At 31.4% G+C, this 16,458-nt stretch overlaps 1 protein-coding gene across 3 annotated transcripts in view; it reads right to left on the minus strand.

The window, feature by feature from the left end:
- Nucleotides 1-16,458, minus strand: part of LOC125069110 (cyclin-dependent kinase 14) — a 72,438-nt gene that overhangs the window by 44,409 nt on the left and 11,571 nt on the right. For 2 of the 3 annotated variants that reach the window (XM_047678479.1, XM_047678481.1), the window contains exon 2: nt 980-1,066. In XM_047678479.1, the coding sequence (XP_047534435.1) occupies nt 980-1,066 (87 nt within the window). Of the gene's footprint in view, nt 1-979; nt 1,067-15,876; nt 16,271-16,458 lie in introns of those variants that run through there. The other variant, XM_047678480.1, reaches the window with a different exon arrangement.

A 16,458-nucleotide genomic window follows, 5' to 3' on the forward strand; every position in this document is an offset into this window, starting at 1 on the left:
TGATTTGACGTGGATATTAGGCTTGTTATTGTGAACATATATACGATTCTAATTGTCGCGTTTTTGGGGTTGATCGTCAGGTGTAAGACATAAAAATATGTATATGTCCTTCCTTGGAACTTAAGTTTGCTTTATACCAAATTTAATAAAATTCGGTTCGGTGGTTTATGAAAGAGCAACAGACAGACAGGCAGAGTTACTTTCGCATTTATAATATCAGTATAGATTGTTTAAAATTAAACCACGTATTTGTGTGGTTCATTAAGTAGGTATTATTATGTAGAATTTCAATTTTCTAAAACATACAATAACATAAAATGTGTATTAAATTATATAATTTTCAATTTCAAATTAGTTTATGACCAAATAAAATAAAAAATATAACAAATTATTATTTTTGTGTTTATTTATTTTCTTACAATATTCATTGATATGATATTTAAACATTAAAATAATAAGTGAACTCCGACTCACGTACAATGTACAGACGTACAATATCCAAACTCCAACACAATATTTAAACATGTGACCAAAATTATGTATATAGAAGCATATGACGTAAATATGAAATTCAAACCATAATATTCATTATTTACGCTATAGTATAACATGTCACTATAAAGATATTTCTCAAGGTTCAAGGTACATATTACCATAACATTCATAGACAAATAAAATTATAATAAAAATACTTTACATTATTTTTCGTGGGCGTCGCCCACAACGTGTAAATTAGAGTATAATGAAATTGATATTTTTGTTCAGTCCAAAAATAACCTCCTCATTTATAAATGATCGTCATTGTTACGTATTTTCGTTTTCAAATTAACTTTCGTGACGATATCCACACCTATTAAATTAGTCTAGTAGGTAATTACTTTTAATGTTTTGTATGTTTTAATAAATAAAAATATTTCTCGTTAGAAAACGCTTTTTTTATTTTCATTTGAAAAAGAAACAAAAAAATGTATATACTTACATAATCTACCGAAGCTTAGGGACAGGCGTTTCCTGAGCTTTTGCATTTTGCTCATAGCGCCTCCCCTTTTTTCTCTCATTGTCACGCCTGTGGGCAAAAACATATTGATAAAAAATCGTTCGTATAACAACACCGACAAATCTATATGTTCGAATCTTAAACACAAAAAAAAAAGAAAAGATATACTATTTTTTAATTGTATTTTATTCTGTGCGTTTAGTAAGGCGAACTCACCCTGAGTTCAATGATTTTAAAGTACGCAGACCGATCGAATATTACAAATTGAATATAATAATGCCGATAGAACCTTGTAATGAATATTCAGTCTTGCAATTTCTGTATTTCCACTAGCCTTGTGGTCATCATTACACGTGTAAATCTTATAATATATTGAATTTTAAACACGCGATTTCTAACGAAATACGCCTCTAGTTAATGCGTGGTATGAAAATCGGTTGTCACGGTACAGACAATCAGATAATACATTATTACCATAATATACTATGCAATTGGGTTCATCTTTAGAATGTAAACTTTTTCATGAACTATAAATAATGTTATGCTTTCACATCACGAAAACCTTAGTTTTATTGGTAATACAAATGTCAGAATAGTTCACTTTACAGTTAAGATAATCGGAATTAGGATTCAATTTTTTAAACTATTTAAGCCTCCTTGTTTGCTCGTTGAATTGTTCTCCTGTCATCATATGGGCATTTGAGGCGCTTACTTGCTCAATTGATTAACGACGTATACGATAATGACGCTTAGAAAAAAATATACTAATTGCTCTATTCTACAATTGTCCGTGGCGACAACGATTACGTATTAAATTGTAAAGAATTACATGATATACGACCTCTGATACAAATGCATGAAAAATGTGTAAGTAATTTCGTATTATATACCTAATTAATTTTTATTAATTTTTTTAAGCAAACATCGTATTTATGTGTGGAAATATTTAACATGCTTATTCAAACGCAATATGTACAGAAACTCGTAAGAACAGGTTATTCTCAAGACTGCATACATGTGCTTGAAATACCGCGTACGTCTTAATCTGTACTTTTTAGACAACAATACGATAATAAAATAGGAAACACCGTAAGTCATAGATTAAAACCATCCCTTTATGTATTTTTATATACTGATTAATTTTTAATTCATTGGATAGTGTGTATGGATTTCATCCGACAACAACGGGTAAAAATACGAGTAAGCACCTCAAACTTATCACATAGGTATATTACTAGTGTACAAAATTCATCTCGTAATCAGTGGAAAGAAAACATCCTCACGATGTTTCGGATAAAATCAGAGTAGAGCAACGTGGTGGAACAATCTCCAAAATTCTCCTTTCCATTCTTAACAGATCTTTCGCTCGCATTTAAGGGTGGTCTTTAAATATTAGGCATAAAAAGTAGCCTATATCCTTTCTTGGAGTTCAAGTTTGCTTCATACCAAATGCTATCAAATTCAATTCAGTGGTTAATTTGTTAAAGTGAAACAGACAGATAGACAGAGATACTCTCGCATTTACAATATTAGTATATTATTATTACTGATAAAATATATTAATTATTTTCACAACAAATTAATGAGGCTACGATGAAGTTAATTTATCTCAAGTTATACTTACTGACCCATTTAATTTGTTTCGCTAATGAAACGTGATTCAAAACAAGATCTCACTAAAAACTCGTAACGTCAACGTAAATTAAACGGGCAATTACAGGAGTAAAGCAATTTGAAAGTAGCTGAGAATTTTTATATTAAATTTCAGAATTCTCTGAGTAGGTCAAATGAGATTCGGTAAAATGTTTCATCATCATCCTCCTGCCCTTATCCCAATTTTACTTGGGGTCGGCGCAGCATGTCTTCTTCTTCCATACTTCTCTGTCAGACGTCATCTCACAAGTAACATTCTTTCTAACCATATCGTCTTTCACACAATCCATCCATCGTTTCTTGGGTCGTCCCCTACCTCTATATCCATCCACATCCATACTCAAAACCTTTCTCACAACATTCGGTAAAATGTTTAACGTAAATTTAAATTATGCAAGTTTGAAATAACATCATATGCATTGAAACAGTAATATAACATGTACGTGAAATGGGTAAATAAACGTATAAAATAAATATTTTACTATTGATCTTTGCCAATATCGAAACACTCGTTATATCTTCATAAAAAGTATATAAGTATAGTACTTATAAAATGTAAGCAGATTAAAATTTTATAACTGATAACAGCCTTAAAGGCCGTAAGATACAGTTTCTATTTGAAATGATAAAATATAGTGAAAAATACAAGCAAAAGAATATAAAATACAAAGTTGATGTCGTTCGTACAAATCTTAATGGTTGCCAAGTGTATCCCACAGGCGACATTGTGTCGCCACACCACGTTGAGCGATTATTCCTAACGAATTTCACAAATGGTTTTCATAAAAAAATATGTTTGCATCGAATAAATTCTTATAAACTATGATTACAACGAGATTGTACAATTATTCACATTCCTACATATTTTACAAATATAAATTAATATGAACATATGTACTAAAGCATATTAATAACATTTTGATAAACACAAAGACTCGGAGCATATGACGTTAAATTTTATCGATCAATCTGACGAGATGATCCTCAAAAGGCCTGCGGCATGACCTAAATAATTCCGGGTTGACGCAGATGGCAGCAATAACGAACTCATAAACAACTCTCAAGGAAAAAAAAAATGAGGAATACGCCAATTAAACGATAAAACCGTTTCGGCCCGATCGACTGGTTTTCTTAAGTTTGGCGCGCGGCCGAGTGCGAGACGAACCGCAATCTGCAGTCATTGAGGCTATTTTATCACAAGTTAACTGCATTGAATTAGATTGCACTGACCCAGAAAACGATAAACTATTTACCTAAACTCTTATTCAAATTTCTTTTAATTATATTTAAAACCTTGATCTATATATAAATAACATATTTTAGTAATTAAAATACGGGTCGTTTTGATTTGTTAATATTAGAACCGTATTTACTGATATATCTAATGTATCGAAGTAGAATAAGTAAAGATGCATTTGATAACCGGTGTTTAAAATGAAAGCACATATAGCCTAGATAATGTTGAAGAACGATGTATATTTATTCAGTCTGATTATAACCTGAGCTGTCCTAGAAAGGCTGATAAATTTTCGATTTGTAAGTGTTTGGCGCCAATAAAATCGATTGGTCGATGCGAGTTGGAATCATAAAGCCAAATTGCAGGGTTCAATATTGAATGTAAGCTACGGATAGGATTCGGCGTCAATGTATAGTGCGTCAGTCAACACGCCTAGGGCTTGCACAAACATGGCCACCATTGACAAACATTCACGATGTCAACGTTATCTAATCTGGAAAGCGACAGGAACTATATTCATTTTATTTTTACATCATTATTTATATTAAAATGAACTTAAAGTAATTTTGGTTCATTTTTGATTTTATCCAAAGAATATATTTTATTATTCATATTTTTATTATAAATATATCGAAACCGTAGAAACACAGACGACTCGATAGTAAGTGATCACTACCAATGCTCCGCCAACCTTGGAAACTAAGACATTATGTTCCTTGAGCTTGTAATTATACTGGCTCAACCTTTAAAACGGAACACAGCAAATTATTGCTCTTTGGCTATAGAACAATTGATAAGTGGGTGTTACCTACGACGAAGGGCTTGCTCATAGACCTACCTATATTAGCGACCTAAAAAACGAACGAATCAGTGTCCTTTAGACAAATCAATGTCCTTAACTATATATTATAATTTATAATATAATAAATCACATCTTGTCATTTAGTAGTTCATATAAATGGGTTGTACAACATGAAATGTCTTTTTAGATACTTTTACCCTGTTAATAAAGAAACATCCATATTTTTAAGATTTCAGTTTTAATTTACTTAACATTTTATTCAGTTAAAATATTAGAGAGGTTATAAAACGCGGCTGAGACCTACATTTGAAGCACCATTTGCAATTTTACAAACATAGACAAAACTTTTAAAAAAGTATGAAAACGCTATTATATACGAAAACTCACGAGGTTCACTGTCTACGATGGAGCTCTATAATTATATAAACCAGAGCGTTATTATTTTCAAGTAAAGTGATACGTATATAATTTATTTTTTATTTTTATGGAATAGGTGGCAAACGAGCAGAAGGCTCACCTGATGGAAAGTGATTACCACCGCCCAAGGACATCTGCAATACTGGGGGGTTGCAGGTGCGTTGCCCGCCTTTAAGCTATGTGTTTAAGCTTTTCTTGAAGATCGTATCGGTTTGGAAATACCGCCGGCGAGTGGACTGTTGTGGCTTTTCGGACATTTACGTGGTACGCCTCCTTATCTATACTAATATTATAAATGTGAAAATAACTTTGTCTGCCTGTCTGTTGCTCTTTCACGACCAAACTTCCGAGCCGAATTTGATGAAATTTGGTACGAAGCAAGCTTGAACTCCAAGGAAGGATAAGCCTTTTTTTAAGCCAAACCTGACGTCCAACCCCAAATAAAGCGAGCGAACCCGCGGACGACAACTAGTTATATATAAAAGTAACAACCTCTAAATGTTCCAATGGAGTAATTTGATCATATGTGGCAGGTTTTCATTGGATACGACATGATTACCTGGGGGATTTGCACAAACAATAATCGGTTAACATTCAAGTGTTAAGCACTGGGCTATCACATCTAATTTAACAAAAAGATTATCATATCAGAAATACATATTAAGAAATTTCTTATCACACCTTATACAACATATTAATAAATATGAAATTACTTTTAAATGTTAATGATAAAACGATATCAAAAGGAATGCATTTCCGTATCTTTGATAACGGCCTCGTTATCTTATTTCTTCCGTGTAAAGGATAAAAAATGTAATTAAAACATTACCAACAACATGTAACTTCTAATATTTTATAGATATTTATATAAAGTAGTCGGTATTTTGATGTTCGAATGATATCGCACTCTATATGGTATTTTATGATAGCGACCGTTTAGAGAAATAAATACAAATTGAAAAGGCAGAGTACACATAGTTTACGTAGTCTTTAAAGAATAAGGTCTGTGAAAGACCTTCTTTTTATTACTGACATTTCCTTGTCCTGTAGGAACGTAACTTTATGTTCCAAAAGTCTTTTATGCTCATCCACTTTAATTTCATTGAGAATCAAATAATAAATTAAATTTTTCAGCATTTATTTAGTATTAAACTTATTTTTACTACTTACTTTTATTTTATTAGACCCCTTCTTATAGCAATATAAAAATAAAATAGAAAAAAAAAATATTTTTCTATATTAGGTAATACTTACATTAAGTATTTGTAATTCAAAATAAGTTCGGTAATATATTTTTTATGTAAAGTACCTTACTCGAGTTCTTTTACTCAGGTAATAAATGCGGTCGTAAGGTAATTCCCTCCTCGCGTCCCGCGGGAAACTGTTTAACTGGCAATTTAAGACCGTAATCCATGATTAATGATGTAAAACATGAAATTAACCAATTTACGTTTATTACACTGATGTTGTGTCTCGCCGACACACTCGAAACAACGTGTTGAAGATTTATTCCTTGAAACTGTACTAACGTGTGAATAGAGTCCAAAATTGAACTAAGTTAGCAATATTTTTACTGTTTATATGTGTGTAGTTTATAACTTGAAGACTTCAATTGATTTCTATTCATTTTTAGGTATAATACGTATAATAAGACCAGTTGTAACGGGCGTATAAGGTTTTCACTTGATGAGCGGAAAATATATTAGAGTTTTTTTTTTCTTGTATTGCTACTATAAAGTTCTTGGACTTGCATATAAGAGTAAAAACCCTTTTACTTAGACATATCAAATTATATTTGAACATCAAAACAGGTATACCAATTTTGGGAAATTTAGTAGGGAGTAAACCTAGATAACGAGAAACCTTAAGACACTGAAATATGTATAGTAATAGGTAATTCCAATCCAACGAAGTCAGCTAAAGTTAGTATGAAATATACAGAACGGCTACCCTCTCGAATAGAACGAAACAGGTCTTGGCGTTGGTCAGTGTTTATCCACATAATTTACTTTAATAGGGTTTTCGTTTTAAAATCATTTGTTTATATTAAATAATACTATAATCTTTGAAAGTTTACAATTGCTTTTTTAACATGTCTAAAGGTATAATAAATCATAGTTTTGATTGTAATGTATGGCGAACACTCATGTTCTTTTCATCGTAATTTTTTCACTAAATGCGTCTTATAAAAGATTCTATAAATAAAAATAATTAAAGACTTAATAATTATTTTTGTTATTTAACATTTATTGACGTAATGCTGAAGTACATTACGTTGCAAATAATTTTCGATGTTTGAATTTACCATTTTTACAAAACAATTTCTTAAAAGGTTACGAACCTTAAACTTGTAACTGAAAACAAATTACTGTTCGAAAAGAGCAAGCTAAAGAAGGACGAATGGAAACCAGTTTGTGAGAAACAAAGCCGAAAACTTTTAATGGATTTTACCACACATGTACGCTCGAACTCGTTTAGAATTATCGATAAATTATTTTTGACCTGAATATGATCACGAAACTTTCCAAACTACTATTATATAAGCACTTTTTGTCTGTAATTATTATGAACCTTTGTGAAAAAACTTTTATTTATTAACTAAACAATACAATATTTTGTCACAATTGGGGTCTAAATCAATCATCCGTCCTACTTGCAGTCAAGTGCATTGGTGACAATAAATTGGAGAGCAGACGAACCAGATACCCAGTTCCGCATACCGGGATTGTCCGATGAACCCGATGTTCTCGTCTCGCCCACGCCGACCATCGCCACTCGACATTAATCCAGCTAAATGTAAGTGCTTTGTGCCAAACTGATATACTCAATTCGATTTCCAGAAAATTTTATTATAAATAAACGTAATTAAAGATCAGATGTAATGTACCTACTTCATTAAAATATTAATAAAATTATTTATTAATTAAAATGAAATAATTTAAACGGTGGATGCGTAACTAAGCAAAGACGAAATCAGTTTAAAAAAAATAACAAACAATACCAAACCATTCAATAATTAAATTCCCTATTTAAGCTTAAATCATTAATTAATCATTCTTTTAAGTCAAATAATATTAATAAACTAACTAAAATTACGTGTGCGTAGTCCTAAAATCTTTTTTATTATAAAATAAATCAATATCGTGTTTGTTTACTAGTTGGACAAGTCGAGTTTACTTTCACGAATCACACAGACAGTCATTCTATTGTTATGCTTAAAGAACTAAAAATAACACGGAGTGCTATGGTTAGATTTGTAACAGAAATAATGGACTAGCCATTTATGATCGAAATACAAAGTCTTGGCAAAACAGAATTTATTCGAAAGTGAATATGAGAATTTGAGAGTACAATTCACACTTTAGTGGGTGGTCTACGCGTGTATCACCCACATTTAGACCTTGAAGTCAGGGTTTTTATAACACCTTATTTTACCGTACAACAGAAACAAAGTTTACCAAAACCTATACTTACTTATTTAAATGTTCGCTTTAAGCAGGGTATTCATTTGTTTAAAGAATAAAATTTTACTAACAATTCTTGAGATATACAAGACAACAACAACGAGGAGAAAAGAGCTTTACAAATTTAATATATATGAGTAAAACCTAAACTAATCTTAGTTCGCAAATAGCACTAAATAAAATGCTTTCACTTGACATAAACCTTTAACGAGCCTTAAATGTTCACCATAATGAATTGTGGACTTAAATGGAAAATTACTTAATGTGAACACTAGTGCATATAATGCTTCAAAGCGAAAGCCGGAAAGAATCTGCAATTATAGTGCAGTTGAATTAACATTGCATTCTCAGTCCGTCCATTTAAATGTAAATTACAATATACCAAAATTACTGCAAAACATTTCGATTAGGACCAACTCACAGTCTGAAATAGAAAAAATATTTTTACAAACAGTATTTCGATCGTAAAATATTATGGGATAATTATGTTACGCCTTTAAAATAATGTTATTACCATTATACTAAATAGTAGGTTACATTTCTCAATGTTAAATGTCAGTGTATAATTTTAAAATAATAATATATAATCGTATTAATGATTATGTAAATAGATCTTAAACGAAATCAAATCAATCATTATTATTGCACATTATTACTGCTATTGCACATCTAAGCAATCTGAGCAATAGAAGCAACAAAACCAACACGGCGACTAGCGTGTTTTGAACGTGCGAAAGTCGTTCGTCGACCTTGCGCGGCGGACCGCGTGCCATTCCACCCACCGCGCTGCGCCTGCGCCGCTGCAGTTAAACTGGTGCAGTCACGGTGGGATCATTTAGTTACAATATTCATATAGTTTACGCTTATAAGTATTTTCATAATAATAATAAACCATAATTGTTCAATTAAAGAATAAAGAGAAGCAGTTAATACTGTAATCGTTAAAGTAATGTAAAACGTAACATGAAAGTCGTAATCTCCATCAACGGCTTGCGTTAAAACTCTGAATCATCCAAGCTATAAAACTAAGTGACCATTCTGTTTGAGAAATTATTGTTTGACTTTTTGAAGTAATAAGAGTCTCGAAAAGTATAATGTTGAGAGATAAAATGTCAATAAATGATGAGAAGACTGGCGCCGTTACGCGATGGAACTCATACCGTAGGCATTTGAATGTGAGCCAAAAATATGTTTTAATACGCTCCAGTTCTCGTATGTGACAATTTTCTGACTATTCTAACCGATATAGTAGCAAATGTGGCATTTGCTGATACGTATAATTTTCTATTGTCTCAATTGGACAATATATGATAAAGCGAGGTTACAAATATCGTTCATTGTTTAAGACCTAAATAATGTTGATGAAATATTTTTCAAGAATATTTGTGTTTGAACAAGAAACATTCGAATGCCTGTTACTGTTCGCATCATACTATTATTGTAAGCGTTAGCTAGAAACAGAACAGTAGCATTATTTTGATGATTCAGAGGGTAATGAGGCATATTATTGTTAAAACAAGCACTAACAAGTGCGTGGGCTATGATGGACTTGATTAGAGCGTTGGTTATTGCCAATCTGAGAAATCGAACAACAAAACGGTGGAATCCCTTAAATAAAGCTTATTTATTTATTTCTTAGACAAAAATAATAGATTTTTAATTATAAGCATCCTATTTTTATCCAGCTATTATACAAGAAAAATATCGAATCGCAGAACACTATAGTAAAATGTCAAAGTGATTTTAATAAATACCTAAACTCATCAATACAGCGTTTTTTCAACATTTCTCAAATGATGATATGAAGTGAGTTTTACAGAATAAATACTGCAGATCATTGAATCCGATTTAATTTTGTTATAAGTGTTTTCATTATTACATTGTGTGACGTAGTATAATTATCATTTAAAATGTTATTCTCTCAACAAACTGTTTCTGCTAATCTGTTCAGCCACACCTTGGTAGTCTAATAAATGACTGTTATCCTCTATAATAAATCAGAGTTCCGATACTCCAATTGTGCCTGCACACATTGCGTCAGCACTTACGGCCAATTCAGAACGATTCACAGGATCGGAATTCAACGATGATTTAGGTTTATATGAATCATTTACTTTAAAGACTGGTGTTTTATATACAGTTTGATATTGACTATCAAATAATTTATAATTTAACAATCGCTTAATAATAAATTCTATTAATTTTAATCATGTTTTAATAGCATATTCAAAAGCAATCACACCAATTGCTTTGTATTAACAAAGATACAATAAAGTAATTAACTATAGCGTTGACAATTAAGGAATGTAATTAACTTATATAGACGAAGAAAACACATAACAAATAAACTATATAATTATTTTAGTTTTGAGTTATGAATCCATACAAATCTTATATTATTATTATTTATTATTAATTATAAAATTCAATATTGCTAAGAAAGAAGCACAATTTCTTTAATTAATTCAAGCAAAATTTTAGCATATGTGTAAATGTTATTATCACTGTGTAAATATGGGAAATTTGTAAAAGTATTGTCCCTGAAATCTTGTTTATTTGCTTTGTCGAATCTACCTCGTAATGTTAGTCATATGACATAATTATCAAACCAAGGACCGCTTAAGCCGTTTTCAAACAAAGTGAGTTTGTATTACGTTTAATTATCTCATATTTATCTATGATATCCAACGTGAAAGTGAATAGATAAAGTTTTTGAATAAGGATAAATAGTCGTTTTCCAATGGAATTTTCATTTTTATATTCTTATTCGCGAATAATAATTAAATCGGAATTAAGACAGAAGTATATAGATAATAGAAAATCTTATTTAATATATATATATTTAAATCATAGGTGCATTTTTACTTCTAAAAACAGTTTGGACAAGGGGTCATGAATATGTAATATATGTAGGTATATACAATATGATAGAATATGTATATAATCTAAAACAATAAACATTAGATCCTTAAAGCGACATATTTGATTTAGCTTAGATTGAAATTGTTGGATAGCAGAATTGATGAATAAGTTACCCGTTCAATTTTAATATAAATCACTGCGGTAGGTTAATACTACGATTATCATTCACATACTCGAGATAGAGGCCATTCAGGACAAGGTTGAGAACAATAGATTGTACACAAAACCTATAACAATAAGCGACGAAAAACTATTCAACCAGAACTGAAATGAGATCCCTGCCTCGCTCCGAAACTCGCTTGGAATACTAAGCGTTCATTTTTTTTTATATAGTGCAGCAGGTGTTTATAATGCGTTCTGTTCCCGAAATTGTTAATAAAGCCTTGACGTTAACAACGTTCACCTTGTCCGCTTTGAGACTATTTCAAACTTCTCATTTTGCTCAAACTTTGGAAACCTTTTCAAATTATATCTCAATTAAGCAGCCTGCCTCGAGTATTCCATCAGATGCAAGTAATATTGTATTATAATATCTCTCAGAAAATGTAGATCAGAATATTAGAGGATGTAACGGTTGGATAAGAAACGTAATATTGCATGATCACAAAGGCATTACGAGTTGCGCACGTTACACGACCTCGAACCTGTGACCCTACACACAATACGATCTATTATAATGTAAATGCGAATTGAGCTATGCAACTCTTTGTATACCGTTTATAAAGAGATCAATTGAGAGGATTCGTTACCTGCATATTTTAACATAAAACTAAACATTCCATATATCAATAACTTGCTTCCATTCAAAGGTAAACAAACAAATCAATACACGGTATAATATACAAAACTTATTTATATATACGCAAATCACGTTACTAAGGTAAAATATTATTTATTTTCATTATATGTACTTAAACGTTTAATTGATCCGCAAACATTTACTTATATTAACAGATCACGAGATAGTTATACTTTATCCATACAAACTTTTTCTCGTGACTTAAGTACATAAATGCAATAGTATTTATCTTGAACGTTTCAATCTTTGTGATACGCTCGTATTTTCTGGATTCTGTGTAGGTTCTAAAATGAGTGAATGCAGCCCTGACCTAACGTCGCGGTCAGCCAAGCGTTCATTTCGCTCGCCAGACTTCGAATACCAGTACCTATCTAAAAGTATCAATTCTGATTTATTAGCTCTTCGCTAAGAACCTCCACTCTAACGTAAAAAATTAGCTATGCTTTATTTATTAAGCAACTCTAGCTCTCTATAAAATGGCAATTATACTCTTGTATGATAACTTGATCAAAGATACGATTTTTAAAAATCTCTTGTTGAATTTATAAGTATCTTTAACTGTGCTAACAGAGAAAGCAAGTAAAATATTAACTTTCCGTCTTCATTTTGGTTCCATTAAGTCTTTCAAGGAGTGAAAGACGGTTTTTACAACGTTATAAAGCATAATGTTGTCGACCGAACAGATTAATTTATACGGCGCGATAAAATCTGATTTCCCTCCACCCATACATTAAGCCCTGTCAGCGCTTCTTCAGGTAAGGAAAATCACCTCAGAATTGCGAAGAGCCAACAAAGTTAAGATATACTTATACACGTGTATATTTGAGCTATATTTAGAATCGCAATCTTACAAATTATTCAATTTCTAGTACTGCTTGTTTCCCGAAAATAAAAATAAAATAAAAACCTAATACAGTATATATATATATATATATATATATATATAAAGTATTAATAAAACTATCTCACACCACTATTAATAACTAAGGAGGTAATAAATATAACGTGCTAAAGTATCTACCGTCTCGTTTTCTCGTCCAAGCGTTTTAAGTCGAGCAACTAAGTAGCAATTATTTTTTCCACAAATTATACTGGAGCCATTATTTAAAAGAAACTTCAGCTCTTTTATATTTTAAATGGTACAAATTGCAAACAATTTATTTAAATACCTTTTTCAGTTAGGGTATCAATTGAGAAGACAGACTTTGGCGGCACATTATTCTTAATGATTAAAAATAATATTCATCTTGAAGCTTTGTAATTTAACCCATAACTTGTATGTAAATAGAAATACAAGGAATAATATCAAGAAGTTATAAAGTATACACGAAACATATGAAAGATTGCCAAGGTTTTCAAACATGCTATTCACAAGGTTTATGTTTGTTATTTTCAGTATTCCTTTAATACTTGTCATATTCTTAGGTATTTTTTAATCAGAGTCAAGCCTCATTTCGTTTTTACACCGCGTAAACCTTGATAGTGTGAGATCCACGACTGTATTGAAAATTACTAGACAGAAAAAAATGTAGAATAGACATCGTAGGATGTCGATTCTACGTTCAAAAATAATACGTATTCCTTAAATATTTTATAATTGCAACGGCGTCTATGAATGCCGCCAGACCACTCTAAAAATATTACTAATTGTAAGGACAAAAAGTTGAAAATCCATAAGGGTTTACTAGCATCAATTAATTCACCGAAGTGATCATTATTTTAGTAAAAATTAAACCTCTATTATTATATACATATATATGTTATACAACAGAAAATTTGCTAACTATTAAAAAAGTAACCGAATAATTTGTTAATTCTTGTTAACGTGTGAGACGTCAATATGGCACGCAATAAATCGAAGTGATATCTATCAAAAGACGAGCGTTAAATAAGAAATTACCGGCTCATCGAAATGCTACATACATACGACATGTAGGTTTTGAATACATAATGAGCTCAGTATCGCGCATACGCTACAAAAAATAATTGACCGAATCGAGTATTAAATTGATCAGATTGATTCATTACTTATAATTTATTTACATCCTGTAGTCATTGACCTGGGCGTGTCGGCACCTGCGCTTGCGACTAACATCTGACGCCTGGCGGATGCATCGTCAAGGTTGATATGTCCAGTTTCAATCGATTGCTTTACAGAGATTTCCGATATGCGGGTCATGCTAAGCATCTGGTGCCACTTCCTATCAAAGTCAAGCACACAAGGAACGTGTAACCTGTTTTAATAAATATATTGCCTTGGAAAAAATAAGACGGCGAAGTATTCCGTTTACAAAATAAACCTTTACTATACTTCCTTAGCATGTCAATAAATTGTAACAAGTTAGTTGCGTGGCATTATATCAAAACAATGAGATAATTGCATATTTTTTTTAAATTAGCAGTCGGGTCATGTACATATGAGTCAGTTCCTTATTACTGACCTTCATAAAATTTATCGTTTAACATTAAAAGTAATTATATTATTACATACCGACTAAAACATTAATTTAAGCGTATATTTAATAAATTGTTCCAAATAAATTGACCCAGATAAAATACTAAAAAAAAAAATCAGAATTTAATGTAATTGTTACTTACACCTCTTGAAAAATACAAATTTCGGATATCAACAGTAGCGAAGTAAAACATTAGTGGATAAAGATATGCAGTCGTGTGTTTATAATTTGAAATTACGAGACCGTTAACGTTAAAACTAGCTTTACTCAAACAGGGCGGAAAAAACACGGCAAAAAGTAGACGGCCTTTAGCAAAATACGTCTTTTGTTCAACTGTTTCTTTACGAGCATTTAAAAATAAAATCATTCGGATTATTTATTCTACTAACTTAATAGTTCTATTACTTAGATAATAATAAATTTAATTATTTGATTATTGTGATCTAATAAGATAACTTGAATTCAACAATGTTTTACATAATTCTGATGTAAAAATGATTAACAAAAACGAAGATCTTGGCAAAAGTTTAAAAGATAAACTAAAATAAATAATAATAAAGATGTCCTTAGGACAGAAAATATACTTTAAAATGGTGCTACAAAAATTATCAATTGATAAAATCTATGTAGATCAATTTTTCAAAATAAAATCATCCCTTATTTTCGCTATGCCTTTCTACTTTGACTTTTATTTGAAAAAATGACTAAGCATTATATGTATACGTATGAATTCAAATAAATAAAAAAATCTGAAAAACTTATAAACAGTTATAATAAGCAATTCTTTGGTTACACTTGACGCGGTGTATCAAGTTTATGTAACTAACAAGATAGAACACGCGCCGAGGGTTAGAAACACCTTAAGTGCCGGTCTCAAACGTCGAAGGGTGAGAAAAACAAGACATTTTTTATTAAAACAATATAAATTCCTTGCTTATGGATGTATAAGAAATATAATAATAAACCTTAGAATTTTGTTTGTTTGTTGTTCATTTTGGATTTAAGAATGTTATCTTCTATACATAATGTTGTTGATGTTGATTTGAAAACAAATTTAAATGCGGCTTACATTCATAGACACCTACAACATAAAGAACATTAGTATATATATATATCTTAGTAGTATTACCTTCTGAGATCGTGGGCAGCACGTTGACGAAGTTAACAATCCCGACGCCTGTTAGCTGACTCATTCACAAAATCAATTCAGCACTTCTAAGAAACGTCTGCAGACTGTATCCGGTCGGATTACAACAAATAAAAGCCTCAATTACGTTAACACTGCGGCATCACATAAACCACATAGATAAATCCGACATATTTTGGCACTTTAAATTTTTGTAATCACACCTGTGCATCGAGAGAGCGGAGAGATTATATTTGTAAACCGTTAGAAATATTAACGCGGCGCGGTCACTGAGCACTTTTTCTCATGAGCGAGAGAAATGTGAACTATCACATGAGTGCGACCTAGATTTATAAATGCGCTGCGCGCGCGCCGTCCTCTCGCACTGAAGCGCAGGGGCCTACTGGACAAACGAGTCGACAAACGCCCGTTCACTAGTTTACATACTCTTATCTCTCGATGACAGCGCACTCGCCTGCTAACTCGGCACTGCACTTACTCGGCCGCTTTCATAAGAGCTGCACAAGGCAGCACACAATTGAAAAAGCAAATTAAACCAAAACATAACCAACCTCCACGATAACT

Source organism: Vanessa atalanta, chromosome 15 (assembly GCF_905147765.1).
Source record: "Vanessa atalanta chromosome 15, ilVanAtal1.2, whole genome shotgun sequence".
NCBI lineage: Eukaryota > Metazoa > Arthropoda > Insecta > Lepidoptera > Nymphalidae > Vanessa > Vanessa atalanta.